The sequence below is a fragment of the Lineus longissimus genome, chromosome 7, assembly GCF_910592395.1.
Source record: "Lineus longissimus chromosome 7, tnLinLong1.2, whole genome shotgun sequence".
In the NCBI taxonomy this organism is placed as follows: Eukaryota; Metazoa; Nemertea; class Pilidiophora; order Heteronemertea; family Lineidae; genus Lineus; species Lineus longissimus.
The window spans coordinates 6,085,064-6,105,041 of NC_088314.1; the positions used below are offsets into that span (position 1 = coordinate 6,085,064).

At 39.5% G+C, this 19,978-nt stretch overlaps 2 protein-coding genes across 3 annotated transcripts; one reads left to right on the forward strand and one right to left on the reverse strand.

Annotated features, from left to right (window-relative positions):
- The first annotated feature begins 75 nt into the window (after positions 1-75).
- LOC135491273 (zinc finger CCHC-type and RNA-binding motif-containing protein 1-like) lies at positions 76-2,282 on the forward strand. The gene is made up of 6 exons (XM_064777025.1): positions 76-262; positions 406-517; positions 814-921; positions 1,100-1,194; positions 1,499-1,586; positions 1,796-2,282. The coding sequence occupies exons 1-6, from the start codon at positions 150-152 to the stop codon at positions 1,931-1,933; spliced, it is 654 nt and encodes a 217-aa protein (XP_064633095.1). The 5' UTR covers positions 76-149; the 3' UTR covers positions 1,934-2,282.
- A 3,595-nt stretch (positions 2,283-5,877) lies between these two features.
- Positions 5,878-19,848, reverse strand: LOC135491192 (protein bicaudal D-like). 2 transcript variants are annotated; one of them, XM_064776906.1, is made up of 3 exons: positions 19,554-19,848; positions 13,417-15,561; positions 5,878-6,452 (listed from the first exon to the last, which is right to left on the reverse strand). In XM_064776906.1, exons 1-3 carry the CDS (start codon positions 19,764-19,766, stop codon positions 6,447-6,449), a joined length of 2,364 nt encoding a protein of 787 aa, XP_064632976.1. In that variant the 5' UTR covers positions 19,767-19,848; the 3' UTR covers positions 5,878-6,446. The 2 variants fall into 2 exon arrangements, with proteins under 2 accessions (XP_064632976.1, XP_064632975.1); XM_064776905.1 differs by lacking the exon at positions 5,878-6,452 and having other exon boundaries at positions 6,469-15,561.
- Between the last annotated feature and the right edge of the window lie 130 nt (positions 19,849-19,978).

Genomic DNA, 19,978 nt, shown 5'->3' on the forward strand with positions numbered 1-19,978 from the left:
AATGCACACGACTGCCGCCTGCATTTCGAACCGATAACTTTTGGAGGCGAGGTCCACAATAGAGGGCACTGACAACAGCAATGGCTTCCCAAAATCCAAATTTTCATTTTTCTCATCAGAAAATTGCGAAATACGCCTGATATATCAGAATGAGTGGGGGCTTGGCGCCAAGCAAGAGTACAGTTTATGTCTCTAACCTGCCTTTCTCTCTTACCAACAATGACATTGCTAAGATCTTTGAGAAATATGGCAAAGTTGTGAAGTAAGAACTGCCATGATTTTTTAGAGGGGCTATCTCAAAAGTTAATTTTGCTTGATTCAAGTTGATTTGTGATGGATATGGAAAAGGTCGTTAACAAATTTATGTCGTCATATGACAATGATTCTGTTTCATCACATTTTCAGGGTGACCATTGTGAAGGACAAGTATACCAGAACCAGCAAAGGTATAGCATTTGTACTCTACCTGAAGAGGGAAGATGCATGGAAGGCAATCAGGTCCCTCAATAACACTGAGGTAATTTGATCGTGAAGTCCTTTTCAATGTTCATCGAAGTCTGAATCCAAAAGGCCGGCCGCAAGCAACAGAAATATCTCTTGTCTTAGTTTTGAAACAAAATTATTGTGTGACAGCCAACTTCCAGCTCACAATAGTCACATAGCCACAAAATGCATTAGCCTATTAGAAGTTTTTCTGATTTCTAAATGACCTAAATACTGCTTAGGAGCCATATACCCTTTTGTGTTTTTCTTAGATTCTGTCTGGTGTAGATTATTGAAATAAAATGTCAATGAATAGCTTACTCTTTTCAGATGTTTGGAAGAAACTTGAAGTGTAGTGTAGCCAAAGACAATGGACGAGCCTCTGAATTCATCAGAAGAAAGGTTTATCCTGATAAATCAAAGTGTTATGAATGTGGGGTAAGTGTGTTTTGAAATTAGGCTTGTAGCGAACACATTTCTGAAGAAAGTGTCTACATCTGCTGTTCCCTCGCTACATGCAGTCCTCTTTTTAAACACTTTTTTCTAAAAAGTCCAAGCTAAACCTTGTGTCTTGTGTCATGCATGCCCTTGTTAATCAGAATGCTTCTTTATGCAGGAGGAAGGCCACATGAGCTACAACTGTCCAAAGAATCTGCTTGGTGAGAGGGAACCTCCAAAAAAGAAAGAAAGGAAGAGGAAAGGAGACCACTTGTAAGTATCATACACATGAACATACATAATTTAAGACTCATTGGTTGCCAAAACAATATTCATTCATTAAGTCATTGGTACCCTTTACTGCATTTCCCTAGGTGTCTTTCACTTCATTTGATCAACTCTTCAATACACCCAGCAATTTGGATTCTGTTTGAATCTTTTCATGGTGAAGTCAATTCTATCAGTTCTTCTGGCAAACGAAAAGACATCAATAATCTAATGCAGTTTTGTGTTGTGCTGTACTCTTTTGGCATTTAGGCCTATCTATCTTAAATCTTCATAATTTTCCATCTTCTAGGGATGATGGCGACTCTGATCAATCAGACAATGACGATTCTGAGAAAGGTCCGCAGGACGATAGCCTGGCAGCAGCCATTCAATACCAGGTAAATATGTATGGTTGTAAATGTAGTTGGGAGTCTCATGAGAGCCAGTGCTATCAGAATGGCTATACTTCCTATTTTATCTGATCGTTCTGGTAGATACCAGTGTATCAAAACTTCTAGTAGACAGTTTGCAAGTACATCATGGGATTTGTATAGTACGCCAATTGTTGTTCCAGTAAAATTTTAAAAGCCCACTTGTTCTTTCACAGCAACAGAAGATGTCAGCATCGGAGGAATTATCAAAGAAGTTCATTGTGCCATCGGGAAGTTATGAAGAGGATGAACCGAAAAGGAAGCATTATAAAAAAGATGCTTATTTCAGTGATGAGGAGGAGCTGAGTGACTGAACATTCTGGTTTGGTTAAAGATTCTTGGTACAAATTAGATGATCCCACAAGGAGGAAAACTCTGAACTGAACTCGATGTCAAGTGTCTTTGACAGGCTAATTCAGTGACAAAGAGAGCATCACCATGATCACCGAGGCGTCATCTCCCTGGACAGGACTTCTGCCATAAAATGGTTTGATATGCCTTATGGTATTCAGCTGACTGTCTGACCAGGCTTCGTGCTGGTATCACTGTGCTGCCATCTTATGGCCTGAGGAATTAGTACTACTTGAATGATATCATCTGCAGGCCATCATTGTAATGTAAAAGGTTATACCGATTGGTAGTGGTTTTGTAATAAACATAAAACAGAAGTTTAAATTGATGTTATTTCTTTCCTCTCTGTGGCATCTTTTGTCCTTGTATGAACCAGACTGGTCCCTAGTTCCATCCGTCTTTAGCTCTGGGATGCAAAAAACATTTCAGTAATTTGGTATGACTGTGACCAACCTAGTTCATCAAAATCAAAATTTCACTTTATATTCAGATGACTAGAGGTTATCTTCTGGCTTCTCACCGTAACCCTGGTCTATCCCGAAATATCTTAGTATATAGATCCAAGAGGACTAGTTGCGCTATCAGTGCTACAACCAGAGGATTTTTAACTCTTACCCATTGATACACCTGGGTGGAAGGCAATTCAGACAAAGAGACCTGCCAAGAATCTTGCACTGACTCGGGTTCAAACCAGGGAACTCTGATGCCGGCCGGGAGTCCGAGCCACAAGACCACAGCAGCGCATTAGTGTGCACAATGTATCTTCCACATTCGAGAGACATAGACTGAGATGTGTAAATCAATCCAGTCAGATAGTCTGGAAATGTCTATCAGCCATTCTTCTAATCAGTTTTTGAAAATGGTCTTCATGTCTCACAACATGGTCTTCCGTTCTCACATGTGCTGGTATGAATGGTGAAAGAGACAAATGAACCACACATTTCTGCCAGCACCTCCAAATCTTGGAAAGCTGAAGAAGGAAGGAACATCATCTATTTCAATTTGTTCATATTTATTGTTGATCACAATCATTTTGTACGATACATATCTTATCACCAAGTATAGCAAACACAGTTGTGACATTTTGTACTGGTGAAAACAGTACTATCACATGGAAATCAACATACTGCGTACTACGGCACATGTATTACATGTATTGTCCCCACATATCAATGAATTAAAGATGCACTTACACCCCAAACTGCTGGGCCTACTTGCTCAATTGGTAACATTGACCTTGTTGTAAATAAAATTTGCAGAAGAAGTTTCCCCTTAAAAGAGACTGAACTGACCATTATTTTCTACCGACAAGTCTGTGTAGAAGTAAAAGCAATCGGATTCTACTAAAATACAAAATATTGATGCGTCGATAGCAAAATGCAGTGCAATTATTTGTCATTATCATAGATCATAACTTCATCTAATTCTAATTTCCTCGAAGGAAATTAATGGCCAGTTCTCTCTTACAGTGAAATTTACAAAACCGATTCCTTCATGTGACACTACACTTACAGTCAATAGTTTTCTCCACAAATGTTGGTAGCACTATAAACACTGGGACACCCAATCATCAGATAGGACTATTATGGTGCAGTTCAGTTCAAGCGGAGCAGCACTGACATAAGGTCTGAATACTTTCACAAACATCTGTTTTGACAACAATGAGAAAAATTATGATCAGCAGCTTTATTTAATCTATCATAGCATCAAAGATAACTTAACTCGCAATGTTATTTACCATCAACACGAAATCATATAAAAAACACTATCACTACCAAATTTCACCAACTACACTGATATTATATAGAATTCATCTTCAAAGGTGACACCGTGTACTATGAAGTAACCATATTTGATGCCATGATATAAACATTCATGTACAGTAACCATACATTTTTTACAGGATTATAAAAGCGCTTTTCTATGATTTGATACACGTTTTATTATTTACCTTTATAACACATGAGGTTAACAAATTATCCACCAAGTCATTTTGTGGGTAAGAAGCATTGTCATTTCTCCTAAAATTGTCCGATACAGAATGCAAAAGAGTTCTGCTGAATGTACTTTCCGAGAAATAGAAGGTAGCATCAACATCCTGGATGACAACAGCTGTTATAGCCCCCGTGTCATGACTGCATATGGAGCAAAGAATTTTGAATCCGGGTTTTAATGACCAGGTAAATGAATCCAAAACTGAAGATAATAATGAAACAACTCGGACCCACAACATGACATGACTTCATGATCAAACATATCCAATTATTTAGGCAATCTATCTATAAGTACATAATGAGTGTTTATTGCACTCTAGTTCATCATGCCATTTTGGCATCTCTTCAACGGTGTCCCAAACGATCATGCAAAACAGATTTGGCAAAACACCAAATATAAAATCAATGAATAATTATCTGCAGTGAGTTCAGATGTGGATTATCAAAAACAGATCATTCATTTCTGGGATTATTCAATAGACAATATCTCTATAGAATTGATAATGAACCGATTATCCCCCCTCACGGCGGAAAATACTTAGATGAAAAAATGTTCACCAAGTATATGCTGTGGTCTCATGAAGGCTCAGATCAAATGCACAGCATATTTATTTGTCTGGAAGAAACTGAAGAATTTGTCCAGTTATTTCCTGGCCCAGTGATATAATCTAAACTCACTGCAGATATTCTGTTTAAAGTAAAATAAATAAACAGTATAATAATAATTGAACACAGCTCAGTATACTAAGGAATTGCCAGATTCCTGACTAATTCATAAACAAAATATACAAAATCTTCCTTTAAAATCTCAAGTGTTTTCAGTTCTAGTTGGCCCTAAGCATAAAAAATACAAACTTGTATTCCTGGCAACAGGTAAGCGTGAATCAGCGTGATGTCAATGACGATAAAAACACATCATCCATAACATTTATTTCCAACCATCACCCATTCAAAAAATATCAATTTATTTTCCTCGGAAGTTCTATGTCTATGAACGTGGTCATCTTTTTGATAAATCTGCAATGATGGTAATTTTGACAGATGAGCAAGTCCTATGCATAAATGAGCCACCATCATGAATGATTTGGCGGGCCAGAAAAAGCAGGGGAGGGCATGATTACTATTAGCTTTGGCAGGCTTCCCATACACAAGCATGTTCATGATTTTTGATAGTCGTACTTGTCGTACTGCATACTTCACTTGGACTCCATGCACTGAGCTACTTCCCAGTAAAAACCACCAAATTTCTGTCAAAAAGCCAAAATTTTACTGTGACTGCACAAAACAGAAGCCTTCAGCTTAAAATGTTCATGTTTAATTCTGGTAAACATAGTTCTAGTCGGGTGGTAATTTAATGACTGGAATGGAGAAAGATACCATCGGATAGTTAAGCACTAATTACAAGATGATCTCAATGCAGAATTAGCCTGTTGCGTCATCATAGTCAGGAACAAGATGCACCCATCACCTGTCAACAATAACCAACACCACTATTTCAAGCATCAGAGTGGTTACACATTCCCACCAGTATGTACTAGTTACATGCATTGCGAATTTGGTCACCCTGACATCCAAATTTTATCAGCTCAATCACTGATGGCACCAGCAGCTTCCAAACAGAAATTATTGGTTCCCAAAACTGCTGAGTAACACCTGTAGTAAGCTGATTCTTTGGATGCCAAAATACTATTCTTGATACAATATAGCAAGTCTTGACTGTCTGAAGGAAATGTCGTTCCACAGCATTGTCACATCAGAGCTTGGGAGAGTGCTCAAATCAACTTATAAAATGAAGTATGTCAACTTATTTGTTGACAAGACAGCACTCCAGGCCTATTTGTGGACAAGACAGCAGTTGTGCATAACCAAATAACTGAAATTAACAACAAAGTAAACATAAAATTATCACAACTATCACTTCCAAGGCCATCTGTTTAAATACTATGATTGGTAAACTATCCTGATGAAATCTGCATCAAAGGATTCTCTTGCATTTCTGGAGTCGAAAGGAAATTCTAAGGAGATTTAGAACAAATTGGGATTCGCTGCTCACACAAAAGCTGTCAGTCCTGATTAACCTACGCTGTATAGCATTACATGCTTGTGACGGGCTTGTCCACAGTGGATATGTACTTTTTATAAGATTCAGGTCCAACTTTTGATATTTTCCATCAGAAAGAAACCCTCTTCCCTAAACTAATCAAAAACAAAATGGACTATCTCTCAAAAAACTTGATAAAAACATAAAATCGACTCGCATGTGTAATCTATGGCAACGTTATAACGTCTGTATCAAAATGATCCTCTATCATGTTTATCACAGCGCATTCACGATGATTCCGATGTAAGTCACATGACAGGCCATCTTGGACGGTACGGCAAGGTGTGGAGCGCATGCTCGTCATTCAAGCTACTCATGCATCCCAGGGTGCACCAGGAGAAGGAAGGTAGCGTCTTGTGGATGAAGCAACTGATCGTATCGCTAGCACTACAAAAATAAAGAGGACAACATGAAGGAATTGTGATGGAGTGCAAGAACAAGTCTTAGGGTGAATTCATACTCCAGTTGCAGACCATCAGCAACCAGTCGGTCGCTGACTATACTCTGTTAGCCGGTGTTGCAGTCCGAGTCATCAGCAACTGATTTTTACCAGTAGAACTCCAGCCACCAGGTACCAAATGGAAATTTGGAGATTACCGCCTCTCATGTGCAAGGGACACAGAGTTGGTAGCATTGGTCATCTGTTGGAGTATGAATTCCACCTTTAACAAGGAGACAAAATCATCTGATCATTTAAAGAAGCCTGAAATGAACTTACTTTAAGCAAAACCTCTTCATCAAGGACACCCGACTGACCAATCATTAACACATCATATCAACACTGGACAATAGTGCCACAACCAATCTCATAATCTTCTGGTTTAAATACCTTGCTTACAACTTTGATATCTTGTTTACACCATTGTTATGCAAAATTTGGGCAATTTTCCCGAAGGTTTGTAATCCTGTAGATTATTATATGAAAGGTGCATGCATGTAAAAGTTCCTTTACAAGACTGAAAAACCAAACGATTTGGCAACTGACAACAATTACAACAGGCCACATCCCTGACCTGTTTAGGATAGCGGCTCAAAACCTGTTTGAAAGGAACACCTGAAGAGTTGGTCATCCACAACCTGTCACACCCACAGGCAGTAACCAACAATCTGTTAAAGGGACAATGGCTTAAAATCACTTAAAGGGACATGTCTCAAAATCTCTTGAAGGGATAAGTCTCAAAGGTCATTGAATGTTGTCTCAAAATCCATTAAAAGGCCCACAATCTGAAGGTTAATCTACAATCAGTGGGATATGAATCAAATCTGGGGACAGGGGCCCAAAATATGTTGCAGCAAGGGGCTCAGTCTGTTGACACAGTCGTAGCAGACAAATGGTTTGCAGCCATCTTGATGAAGGGACGTTCCATCACATCCTGTCAATACATCCAATGATTCCTCCAGAATCACGTTGATGGTCTCTGGAATGGTTTTTACAGGGTTCCATCTGGTCCACAGCATATATTGGATCTCCTTGAGTCCTGTCATGATAGCCATACTGTTTGGATCAACATAGTGAGAATCACAAAAAGTTGGCGGTCAAGGTGCATTGCAGCAGGCATATCTATATCATAATGGATTATCATCTATAGCAAGTCCTATTATTTGGAAATGGATGGAAGAAATAACCACCATATTTTAGTGATCAAATGTAAGTAACTCAAAAAAATTATTTCAAGAGGAGTGAAGCTATCAAACTTAACAGTCTTATCATCAATTTTTTAAAATCACACTGCCATGTTTCGTATAACAATGTCAGCCTTAGTCAACATGTTGATAGTTCAGCTTCAGGTATGAATACATCTATCAGCTGTTCAATTTCCAACACATTTTGATGTGGCCACCTCGCATTGGTGAAGCACAGTGCTGCAACAACATGTGGAGGCATGTCCACACTGAAAATTACAAATCTGTCAGCTTCAAGTCAACTCCAATCAAAGAAACACTAATTGGCTTTTGAGTGTTGCTGATGCTTCTAGTTTTGACAGCTATTTCTTCCTTAGTGTCAAAATTGTCAATCATTCATTTCTGAACCATGCTCTTTTCAGTGTCAAGTCTACATTTTTGGATGGTTGATTCAAAACAAAAGTAATTTTCAAACAAAAATCTATGAGCTTTGTAAAATTAATTCAGAAATGAATAAAAGAGGGGCAAGATTCCAACGAAAAAAAATAACAGAAAATAAGTAGTTCGTATTACCATGCTTTATTACCTGAATATTCAGACAGAATGCTTCTAGTGGTTTGTTATTTCTTCCACCATCAAGTGCCAAATATAAATCAACATACCCAATCAAATCTAAAATGTCCGAGATGTCTTTTGGTGGAATACCATATGCAAGGTGAAATTGGGCGTTCTTCAGATCAGGCTAATGCACAAGACATAGCCTTTCAGCAAACAGCATAATGCTAATGGTTAGCAGTATCTCACAGGCACTTAGTGCAGCTCAATCCATCATATGATGGTGGTCGAGTAACACCAATATTGCTCCTAACTGGCAATATTTCACCAAGTTCGTTTTTCGCAAGCACCATCAGGTCTCAACCTTGTTTGACGCCTGGATTTGAGGGTGTCTCATTTTGAATGTGCACATTCTCGAGACATTTTAGATCTGAAAGATTCAAAACAATACAGGATATTCTTACGTTTTAGGGCGGCCACGGAAGAGCATAAATCATGAGCCAATCAGAATTCCTGACATCCTTTGCACGACCTCTGCAGCAATGATGATGCAGATGACGATGTCTTAACAATGCACATAATGGCACTTCTGTCTTCACATCGTGAAATATTTATTGATAACCTCATGATGTATACCAGTCTAGTGCTGCCCCTCAACAAGGAATACAGTCTAACGGTCTTTGATTATGACGATATATATATACACATTACACATCATAGATAGTGACAAACACGAACTCCCTGAAAATAATTCTGTACAGCACCTCAACGACCTGAACAATTCCTCTTCTGTAACCATAGAAAGTTACATCCAGGCGTTACTCTTTACAACAATTCGAGGCATTGCATAAATGGTACTGCTGCCAGAGACACTGCACTTGTTATTTAGGTACATCAGACAATTTGAGTCCTTGAGCCGAGCACTTAAGTCTTGTATCATAAGAACCATAAATGGTACAGCAGCTTTAAACCACCTTTGGAACTGCAGATCGGTCAATAAACTGAATTGCATTACAACACAAGACAATGCCTCTGACAACTGCCCTTCAAAGAAAAACAGAGATAGTTGTCAACCTGACATGACTTTTCCCAAAAGTGCACATATTTCTCCCGGGCACAATGACAAAGGAATATATTTAATCTACTAGAAACAGCCACTTGAAAATGAGTAGATGCGCCAACGATCAGCTTCACAAATATTTCACTGTTTTACACACGAACACATCGTAGAGAGTAAGGACAGATTACACACTTTAAGTCTTGCTCACAATGCGAAAAGAAAGGTTATTTGATTGATCACTCAAGAGAAATAGAGCAAGCAGTGAGGAAAGAAATCATGTTGTCATTTGCTTCAGACTATTTCATCAGAGTAGAGACAATCTGTCGGATTATTTACAGCTATCTGTCGTTGCATCATCGTATCGTTGGTGAGATAACAACCTCTGACAATTAGGAAAGGCAAAAAAGTTGTAGCAAACAAAGATGTAGGTTGCTTTTGAAGGAGAACATTGAATTCATAGCCTGAATAACTTTTCAAAAATAACCAAAATACGGTGTGGGACGTCTCCCAACTAGATCGGGAAAACCGCTCCACTAATGTACATTTCGAATGACTTAGTATTTCTACTTATTCAAGTCTGACTAGTTGAAGCGAGTGACAGGGAGGTGACAAAATAAAGCACACTAGACAGTGTCTGGATTCTCACATAATGCTCATATCATATCTTATGCCAAGAATGTTTTAAACAAATACCAATGTTTCCTCTTCTGGCAGCAATTTTTTGTGAGAGTCAAAAAAGTTGCACATTTATTCTATAACGTCCTAAAAAGAGAACAATTTTTTCCCTTAGAGATTCCTTTTTCGAGACATTTCAATGAAAACATACACTATCATTTTCAGGAATTGAATTTTCACATTATACTGAGCTGTATAAAATTAAAAGTTTTTAAAGTTATCTAGATTTTAGATAATCATATAAATACAATAACCCGAAATGGACTTGCAGAGAACGGTGAAGATGGAATTGAAATTACTACTAAAATAATTATATTTTAAAACCATATTATCTATAGTGATAGTTTGGTAGCTCATTAGTTAAAATTTCTTACATATTTACAATAATGGGCCAAGTTAAATCCTGAAATAATCAAATATTTCTCAAGATATTTCTGCCATGGACAGACAACAGACTTTCGCATCAGATCGCAATTTTTCTTAGTGTATCCCAATGTTGCATAAAATGTTTTTTTAAATTTTGTCCATGGTAATTTTTGAAAATTTGCAGGATTGTGATCACGTTGAACTTGCCAAAACGTTAATACAAAAAAAACAATACATTGTAAAACTACGTTAAGAGAGGGTTAAATAAATCTTAAATATAACATGATCAGTATATAAATATCACCGTTGATAGAGTGATGGAACTCTGAATATTTCTAAGCTGAAACTTCCTTTTTTCTTTCATGTTTGAAACATTAGCCCCACGAAATCAACATTCTTTGGATATTGGTGAGGTGAAGTGGTACAATTATTATCCTAGGTACAATTGTAACCTCCTCTACAGTGTAATCAAGAGCTGTCAGTACACATCAATGCACACAATGGCAATAATTGTACCAGTTTACCTTATTCGCCTCCTAAATATTTCCAATTGATTTGGATCGTCAATAGAGAAGCAGAACTTGGATGGTTGTAGAGGGTAAATGGAATCTTAATGAAAGACATATTATTCACACCCACCACAAGATCGGCTCACCTATACCACATTATTTGATACTTGCCACCGGTGTTCAATCGACTTCCAAGACAATGGAATCCCGGAAAGGTTCCAGGGTTTATAATAACATGGTTTACCTTTACCGAATTCCCCCAAGCATAGATAGGCAATGGAGAAGATAGCGTGTCTAATGGGCCACCAACAGGGCCGTGAGTTCCCAACTTAGCCACTGTTGAATTAGCCATAGGAAAATTCTTCACTCAGTAGCATTCATGAAGTGAAGACATGCTTCTGTATTATGTTACACAGAAAATCTATGAAATATGTTTAAGTTAAAAATAGGGGAAGTTTCAGCAGAAATAATTCGAGTTCCATTTCAGAACTCATTATGTACTTTTAAAAGAGTTGTTACTGTAATGTCATCTAACAAAATCCAAAGTTTCATGTTGAGAGTCGGTCTGCAAGGTCAACTGACTCATCACTAGCAAAATGTACCAACTGCACCAAAACTTTTACCCCAAAAACTGCCCATTTTATGTTAACTTTACCCATTATGACACTGAGTTCATTCCGGACTTGCCAGAACGCTGTGTACTTGTACATAACGTTGTAACAGTTATGTACACAGGATTCTGGAAGCGGAATGAGTAGACCATTACTCACTTCTTGGTCTAACTATTGCAAAAGCATGGCGCTCATAGTCAACAAACATACTGACATCTTAAAAAGTACATCACCTTTGCGGAACTGAATAATTGTGTTTTAGGAATACTCGTCCAGGATGGGGTCATGTTACAAGGAAATACAAATGAATGGTCTTTAACATGCCAATGCTGGTTGACGTTTTTATGTGCTGACAAACTGATTGCTATCACTTTCAGACGGAGTTGGCATTACCACCACAAAAAAATTACAGTTTTTAAAGGTCAAAACACTTCCGGGGGTTTTGTAATGAAACACCTTCCTGTTCTTAAATACTGTAAAATGAAAGTACAGTAGAACCTCTCTATTAAGTACAACATGCTTTCCTGAATATACCTTGATGTGAAATGTGTCATTGAACATGTTGAACAGCTTACTCATCTTTCTGGGTGTGCAGCTACAAGGGGAACATGTGCCTCTACATCCCAGCCATCCCGTGGAGTTACCATCAATGTCAGTTCAAGGGAAACCTCAGACCTCAGCAACATAACATCCACAATCGTTCCAAGCAATGTCCATAGAACTGCCCCATCACAGAAATAGAATAGTCTAATTGGTATCATTTTCTATCAGTTTCTTCTCTTGCACCTCACCAGACATTAACACAGAAAAGCATTCATGTCCATTAACATGCAGTAAGTTTACACAAGAAAGATGATTCATTTACATTACATGCATTCCCCTTAACACTATACCTCAAGCCCCAAGTTATCAAAACAAGTCAGTGGATAGACACAATTTTTCAGTTCCGCCTTGAACAAGATGACTACATATTAACAGTTTACTGTATCTTATAATGGCACCTCCGCATCGGCTGCCTATCCAGGTAACCAGTACCCAGACGTGCCAACCAATGGCCTCAGTATTTACTCCTCAAGGATCCCTGAACAAAGACATCCCGTACAATCTTGGTGGAATGTACAGACACGCTACGCACATATGGCAAAGAAAAAACACGAGATTGAGGTCCTGAGAAAATCACCGTAATGTTTGGACGAATCAAAATAATGAGCAGACGACTGAAAGGAAGTTTGTCTTCTAGCTCATTATCTGATGAACGTTTAAACTTTACTGGTTATTGTCTCAGGAAGTCAATGAATACATTGAAAACCTTTCAACCATTTCGTTTTTTGCAAGTTCAATTCTGCACTAACAAACACTCTTACCACAAAACTGATTCAAACAGATAGGGCAAGTCGGTACTTGCTTCGCTGAAGGATTAAATATGCAGAAAATGAAATGGATGTTTTACCAGCCTTGATGATAATCTAAAAATCTGAAAAGTAATCTTCTAACCCATTGTTTCACTCAAATCATCCAATGCCATACACGAAACCTTCAGCCTAGTTAATAATCTGGTCAACTCTTGCATAATTTGCAAAGAGAATTTCGAGTATTTGGCTTTGAGCAAGTAAAAGCAAACCAGATTACAAACAGGCTGATGGCGATGGCCTAGTCCAACTGCTGGACCAGAGCCGAGGGTTACCAGACCTACAGCTCAATGGTTGCCAGTAGAAAGATCAGCAGCGCCTCCTTTTTACAGGACAGGATCCCTTGGGTACGCTCCGTAAAAATTGGCACGTTTAAAAAACATCACATATGCCAGAGTGGAAGTATGATCAGTAGTCCCGCCTCTGACGTTGGGGGGCAGGGTACCGATTGAAGCCCTCACTTCTATTGAACCCATCGCTTCGATTGAAGCCGCCCTCACCCCGATTATTGAATCCATCGTAAGGATTATAATTATAACTTACTCGAGGACCCATATTGTTCCGATTCCCACCACTAGGGCGATCACGTCGCATGGTGCGTCGCTCACGGTCAAACTCCATATCCTCAAGTCTCTGAGTAAGGGCGAGCTTTTGTTGAATAGCCATACGGAGCAGAGAGTTGAGCGTTTTCTTCTCTTCTTCAGCAGCGGATAACAATCGTTGGGTTTCTTCCAGCTGGGTGACGTACTCATCACATCGCTGGGCGAACATTGCTCGCAGGGATGCAAATGTTGCCGCATCCTCTTTCAAAGCCTTGAGTTCATTACGCAACTTCGTCATGACCTCAGTAACTACACACTTCTCGTTCTCATATTTCTGTTTCAAGTTGCCAAGGGCACATTCAGCAGTTGACTTGTTTGCTTTCAATACTGACCGGAGAGTTGCGATCTGTTCTCGCTTGGCTGAAAGCATTGCCTTCAACTTGACGACCTGTTCTTGCAACTCTTCAACATCCTGGTTAGCACTGTTGCTAGCCTGGCGTTGCCGAGACAGTTCAATCATGTGTTCTAGCGAGCGTTTCAAGTATTTCACCTGGTCGCGCACTGTCTCAATCAGTTTATAACATGTCATCGGGTCAGCCTTTGTTCCTTCAGGACTAAAAGACTTCTCCCGACTCTCATTTGTTTCAGATCCGAAAGACTTCTCACTCGACGCATCACTGTCTTTTGGACTCAACTGCCGCAAGTGCCGAGAGTTACGGAAATGTTCCAAGATCACCCTGTTTGGTGTTTCACCGTTGTGTTCACAGACATGATGGTAGATCTGTGCAAGCTCGTCTGCCACTCGGACCAACTCATCTTGTGCTGTGTTCAAGCTGCCCTGGCTCTCAGCGGCAACCCCTGTCATGGTCTTAATGTCACATTCGAGATCTTTCACGATCGTCTCATATTCCATTATCTTATTCCTCAAAGTAATAATCTCATCTTTCCAATCACCTTCAGACGTGAACTCGTTTGCCAGCTTCACTTTCTGTTCCAAACGAGTGTTCTCCATCTGTAGATGACCCAACTGCTTCAAGGCTGCGGCATACTTCTTCTCGCTCTGTTTAACTGCACGCTGCATCTCCGCTAACTTCTGCTCATTGTCAGACAGATTAGCATCTGATTTATCCAATTCGATGTTCTCAACGTCCATCACAAGCTGAGCCTTTTCCATGGATTCCATCGCAGCAACTTGACCAGCTAACTCCTCGGCCTTCTGGGTCTGCTCGTTTAACTCCCTCCTGGCTGTCTCCAGAGCTTCCCTTGCCTCCCGTAAAGCCTGTTCCATCTCGACACGCCCAACCTCCTTCTCTTCTAGCGCATGCTCCATTTTCTTCATCTCACTCATTTGAAGTTCACTGAACAAGTCATTGACAACAGCCGGTTGAGGTTTCGGTGGTTTGGATTCCTTCTTCTGGCCTTGGGAAACAATGAAATCTGCCTCAATACGTTTCAGGGCAGGAGAATCATGTGTATCACCATCATCATGACTATGATTTGAGTTTGGTTCATGTGGGGGATGTCCCATTTTAAACGCATCACCTAAACCAAACTGTGCCAAGTTCGTGAGATTAAACATGGATTCATGGTTGATTCGCTGATCAAGTTCCTTTTTCATCGCATGTTTCTGCTCGCGTTCCTGCTGAAGCGAATTTAATGCCTCCTCAAGATTTTTCTCGATAATCCGTTTGAGATTCAAGCTTTCTTCTAACTGGACATTTGTGTCATCGACCTCTTCCTGGAGGTGTTTCACCTCGTGTTTCATTGCCTCAAAGTCAACTTGCGACTGCTTTAAACCCAAAATCTGTTTCTGCAACGTAATATTCTCCTCTTCCAGCTCTGAGTAATCAGATAAGTTCCGCGTCTCCCGAAATTTCAATTCCTTTATTTCTGTCCTGAACTGTTTCCGCTCCTGCTCCATACTTTCCAATTGTTGCGACATTTCCAGCGTAATCGTTTGTAACCGATCATTATCATTTTTGAGACGTTCGATCCCCGTTTTCGCCGCTTTGAGTTCATTTTCGAGGTCTGTGATGGATGTATTGTAGAAGGCTTCTCGGTTTGCTGTTTCTCGTAACAGACTTTCTTCATCATGTGCACCCGCTTGACTTGCCCGCCTCCGACTTTGATGGAACTGGTCTAATGCCTGAAAATATAGAAGTAAACAAGGTGTCAGTAAATAATTTAGATCAAAAGAACCAAGAAATGGTAAATGAAAGGAAGTTCATTCTCCACAGCCAGAAGTAGTATGAAGATTGAACGATAATCAGTGCATAGTCTGAAATTGAGAGACGGGTGAGTTGAAAGAAACCTATTCCTTCATTGTATCTTTCTGTTACAGAAAATCGAATGATCTACTAACTGATAGCGGATGAACATGTCAGTCAAGATATTCTTGGATTCAGCAGACACGAAGATCACCCCTGACTAAACTACTGAAGTGAAAAATAACAATCATAATTGTTTTATTCATCATCTTGCTATGACAACAGGACCAAACCTCCAACACAGATCATTCAAAATCATACAAAATTTTGGCTTTATCAGTCACTGTTAGACAACAGGCTATCATGTTTATGGAGAAATAAGTTATTTGAAAGTTTTGAAATTACAGATTATGATCGATCTTGGCTGTTTGCCTTTGACCTACAACTTTAGGTCAACATCTCATTGCGACAGATAAGTAAAGGTTGTTTTTGACTAACTGTTGACGAGCAGAAGTAAGGCGAGAACTCGAAGAGAATGCTCACACTCAAAATACATCAGTTTAGAGTACATTCTACTCATTGGCCAGACGTGTTTAACATGCTCTGGTAGCATTGTGGGGCACCTTGTTTAGCTAGATGTTTTTACCTTCTTATAACGAGTAAGTCTACATGATAGGAGTCAGGAATAAGCTACTCATCAGATGGGGTGGAATGGAACAGAAGGATTCAAACTGAGTGATTTTGAACATTATTGGCCATTGTATTTTCTTGGTAGTATTGTAAGTTTACTTTGTTAAAAGACTGTCACTCACTTTGTTCTCCACTTTATTTCAAGGTCTACTCCAGTAAAGTCTTTCCAACAACTATTGCTAAAATTTTCGTTAAGAATTAAACAAGAATGATCCCACTAGCACTTCTACATGCATTACACCCTGGCCTCAAAACCCAAGGTAATATTTAGGACTTCTTCACAAAACATTAATTCACGTTGACTGTATGGTATTTTTATGTCCAAGAAAACAGTGGATGTGTTGATATAAAGTCAATCAAGTTTGCTAGCGAAAGTTATTGAGAGACTTTTGTGCTGTTTTCTATACCATGTTTGGCAGTATATCATGTGCTATCGCAATGCAATACAAATTTGACTGAACAAGTTTTCAGACTAGCCAAGGCATTACTTTTTAATGATATTTGAAAACTTGAGAAATCTTAGAACTAGACTTATCAACATAGAATCTTTGGTTCACAAACTTTTCAAAACCTGGGGCGGTAGGTGTCAAGATAAAAGTGATTTTTTATATCACATTTTATAATTGAGGACCTTTGAGACACAACAAAATTCCATCACTTGCACTAGAACACGAGCACTTGGTATTGAAATGAAAGTTATCTTAAAACTGTCGAAGGCACATGAGAGAGAGCTCTCTTACAAGAGTATCACAAATGCGGTATGTGGCTGTGGTATCCCACTCCTCCCTACAAGAAACGTCAGGTTTGCGGCAATGCTCAATATCAGCGCCCGATGCGAAAGGCAAAATTCCAGACCAAGTCGAAGCCGTGCTAGGAAATGATGTAATTCTCATTTACTTATTGAGGAATATGATTAGTTGGATCAATGAACAACAATAAGGTATAAAATGAGGTCCGATTACGTCCTTTGTTATACAAGCCTAATTATGCCAAGTACATAGTGTACCACGGCAGAAAATCGAGAGTGTGTGAAATTAAATTTGGCCGGCCTGGCAATTGGAGGTGCCAGGCTATGCTTATATACATGTAGATCTCATGGGGAGACCAGGTCACCCAATCATTGCCCCATTTTGTACCACATCACCATGATAACGAAAAGTCCTAGGGACGAATTGTCCAGGGACGAAAAATCCTAGGGACGAATTGTCTGGGGTCTTACTGTCTGGAGACTAACTGTCCGGGGACGAAATGTACTGTTACCGATGAAGAGGGGGTGGCCCAGGTAAGGCAACATGAAAACCTAGAATATAGCTCGATGACAACAAGAAAATATTTTGCTGACCCTGTACAGCAGTGCAGGCAACCAACATCTTCTGTTTGAAGTCTGCCTAATCCATCTACTTTATAGTTAATGGCATGCATACTCAAGTATTCCTTCTTATCCCCTCATGAAGCTCAGCTGGGCATGTAACATATCAGATAACCGAACGATGTGACATTTATCAAGCACCAGTGTTACGTCTGAACAGTGATGGCCAATACAAGTATGGCTCCTGTGCCAGCTTCAGTGTAGCACATTATGCAGAGCACCAAAAATACCAAATTTCCACTGTCATCTGAGTAATGGAAAATCTGTTACAGCCTGGCACGCTTATTCTGTTATTACTGATGATGTCAAATGCTTTGATGGCAGGAAAACTTGGAATATAGTTCATTAAAACTGAATTCTGTCTGATTTCCAGTTTTCCGAATTTCTTCGTGTTGATAATTTCATATAGCATTATTTGTTGTTAATTGATTAAAATGCTAGGGAGGCACTAGAAACCAATGTATAGTTCATCACCAGCAAACCCACACGTTAGCATAGCATTGGTTCCACCGCCAATATATGGCTCCGGCTGGCCCAACTTCACGGTTTTGATAGCATAGCCGGCATAGCACTTGTTGCCATGGCTACTGTAGACCATAGAGCAGCCTATTCCAAGCTGGTTGTTTGATGTGCGCTGGATGGTACACATCTCGGATTAGGTTCTTGTTTTCGGAATCATTGACTCATAAGACTGACAGAATAAGTCCCCCCAAAAAGGCATATTCTGCATTCAATGATTCAAAGATGGCCACGTCAGCAACGATGACCCAGTTTGAATTATGGCGAAGACGGGAAAGATGGCTCAGTCAACAATGATGCCAAAGTCTCCAAAGATGGTCAAGACATTTCAGGCCAAAATGGTAAAGTTACATGTAGCAAAGACGAAAAAGTCAACAATGACAATCATTTGCAGATATAACATTTTCTTTCACTTCACCACTAGCCGCCCAATTTAGCCAAGTAAGGAGTCTAATGGTACTGCCAATCTCGACGAGCAGACAGATTGATGGGGTACATGTACATGTAGATCAATAACAAGGAGCCATAAATAAAGGAAATTGAGAGACCGTCTGCATCCGATTGGAAGAGCTGCCTCAGGCTGCAGAAATGATGCGTGGAGGGAGTTGTGACTTCTTCTTCAATCCAATTTTGTATTGTACACGTAGCATTTCCTTTTGTTGCACTAATAATTCTGATTTGAATATCTGTATAGTGCATGCATTGGAATTCCCTATTTTTACACCGAGAGGTTTTCCTGTTTTTCATAATGGTTTAAGCTTAAATGCGTTCGGGCTGGAATTCCTGGCTTTTTTCGAGATATCACATAGGCTCGATGTACAGTGTAACCATTTCCCATTCTGAATGCCCACCGAAGATCACTTTGTAAAAGGCCGCTAAAGAGACGATGACCGCGTAGTGATGATGAGGTTGTAGACCTCATTTTAAGAGGGCCCGACGGAAGAATTCACTGCCACTTTTTTACTCCAATGAGAAATGCTCTTTATTTCGTCATTCAAACTGCGGCTAATGACGCATTTTGGGAATTGGCAGTTAATTGTCAAGTCATGTACCGGTAGTGGGTAACAGTAACAATATGTGTACAACAAACATGTATGGTTTACCAGTATTCTTGTATACACACCCAGGCCATGGGTATGTGTGTAGTACTACATGTACATGTACAATTTGTATGATTCAGCAGGGAGTAATGTACACACATAACACAGTGTACATTCCAGTATTAAACAATGTATACGCTTATGCATAACATAACACAGCGACCTCAAACCGGGGTGAAACATAATCTTTAGGAATAATAAAACGTATCAAACAGTGTTGCAAAATGTGAATTAGTTTATCAACTATACTCACTTCCTTAGCACAGTCCAACTCTTGTCTCGTCGACTCGTACTGGACCTCTAAATCTTCCAGTTGTTGTTGGAGTTGCTGTTTTTCTTCCAAAACGGCCAACCCATACTCGGCGGCCTGGACTTTCTGTTGCGCCGTTTCATTTAATTCCACTTGCAGACGCGTAATTTCACCTCTCAGCTCCTCCACGGTACAGTCGCTATACGAATTATCCATTGTTTTTAAACGAGCCCCCGCCGATTACTAAATATTTGAGGATTTTTAGCCCGGTGTCACATCGGCTTGAAGCAACGGCGGGCAGCCATGTTGCATTCTATGCAAAGTTATGGCGTCACGTGACTATTAACCTCATCGCAATTAAAAATTGCGGTAAATTCAACTTGTTGATTTGATATGCTGATTACTCAGTGGTGACGTGTTTCGGTCCA

Coding starts and splice junctions, on each gene's coding strand:
- LOC135491273 (XM_064777025.1), top strand. CDS start 150: ATGAGTGGGGGCTTGGCGCCAAGCAAGAGTACAGTTTATGTCTCTAAC. Junction 922..1,099: donor CAAAGTGTTATGAATGTGGG/GTAAGTGTGTTT, acceptor TTCTTTATGCAG/GAGGAAGGCCACATGAGCTA. Junction 1,587..1,795: donor CAGCAGCCATTCAATACCAG/GTAAATATGTAT, acceptor GTTCTTTCACAG/CAACAGAAGATGTCAGCATC.
- LOC135491192 (XM_064776905.1), bottom strand. CDS start 19,766: ATGGATAATTCGTATAGCGACTGTACCGTGGAGGAGCTGAGAGGTGAA. Junction 15,562..19,553: donor AGTTGGACTGTGCTAAGGAA/GTGAGTATAGTT, acceptor CTATATTTTCAG/GCATTAGACCAGTTCCATCA.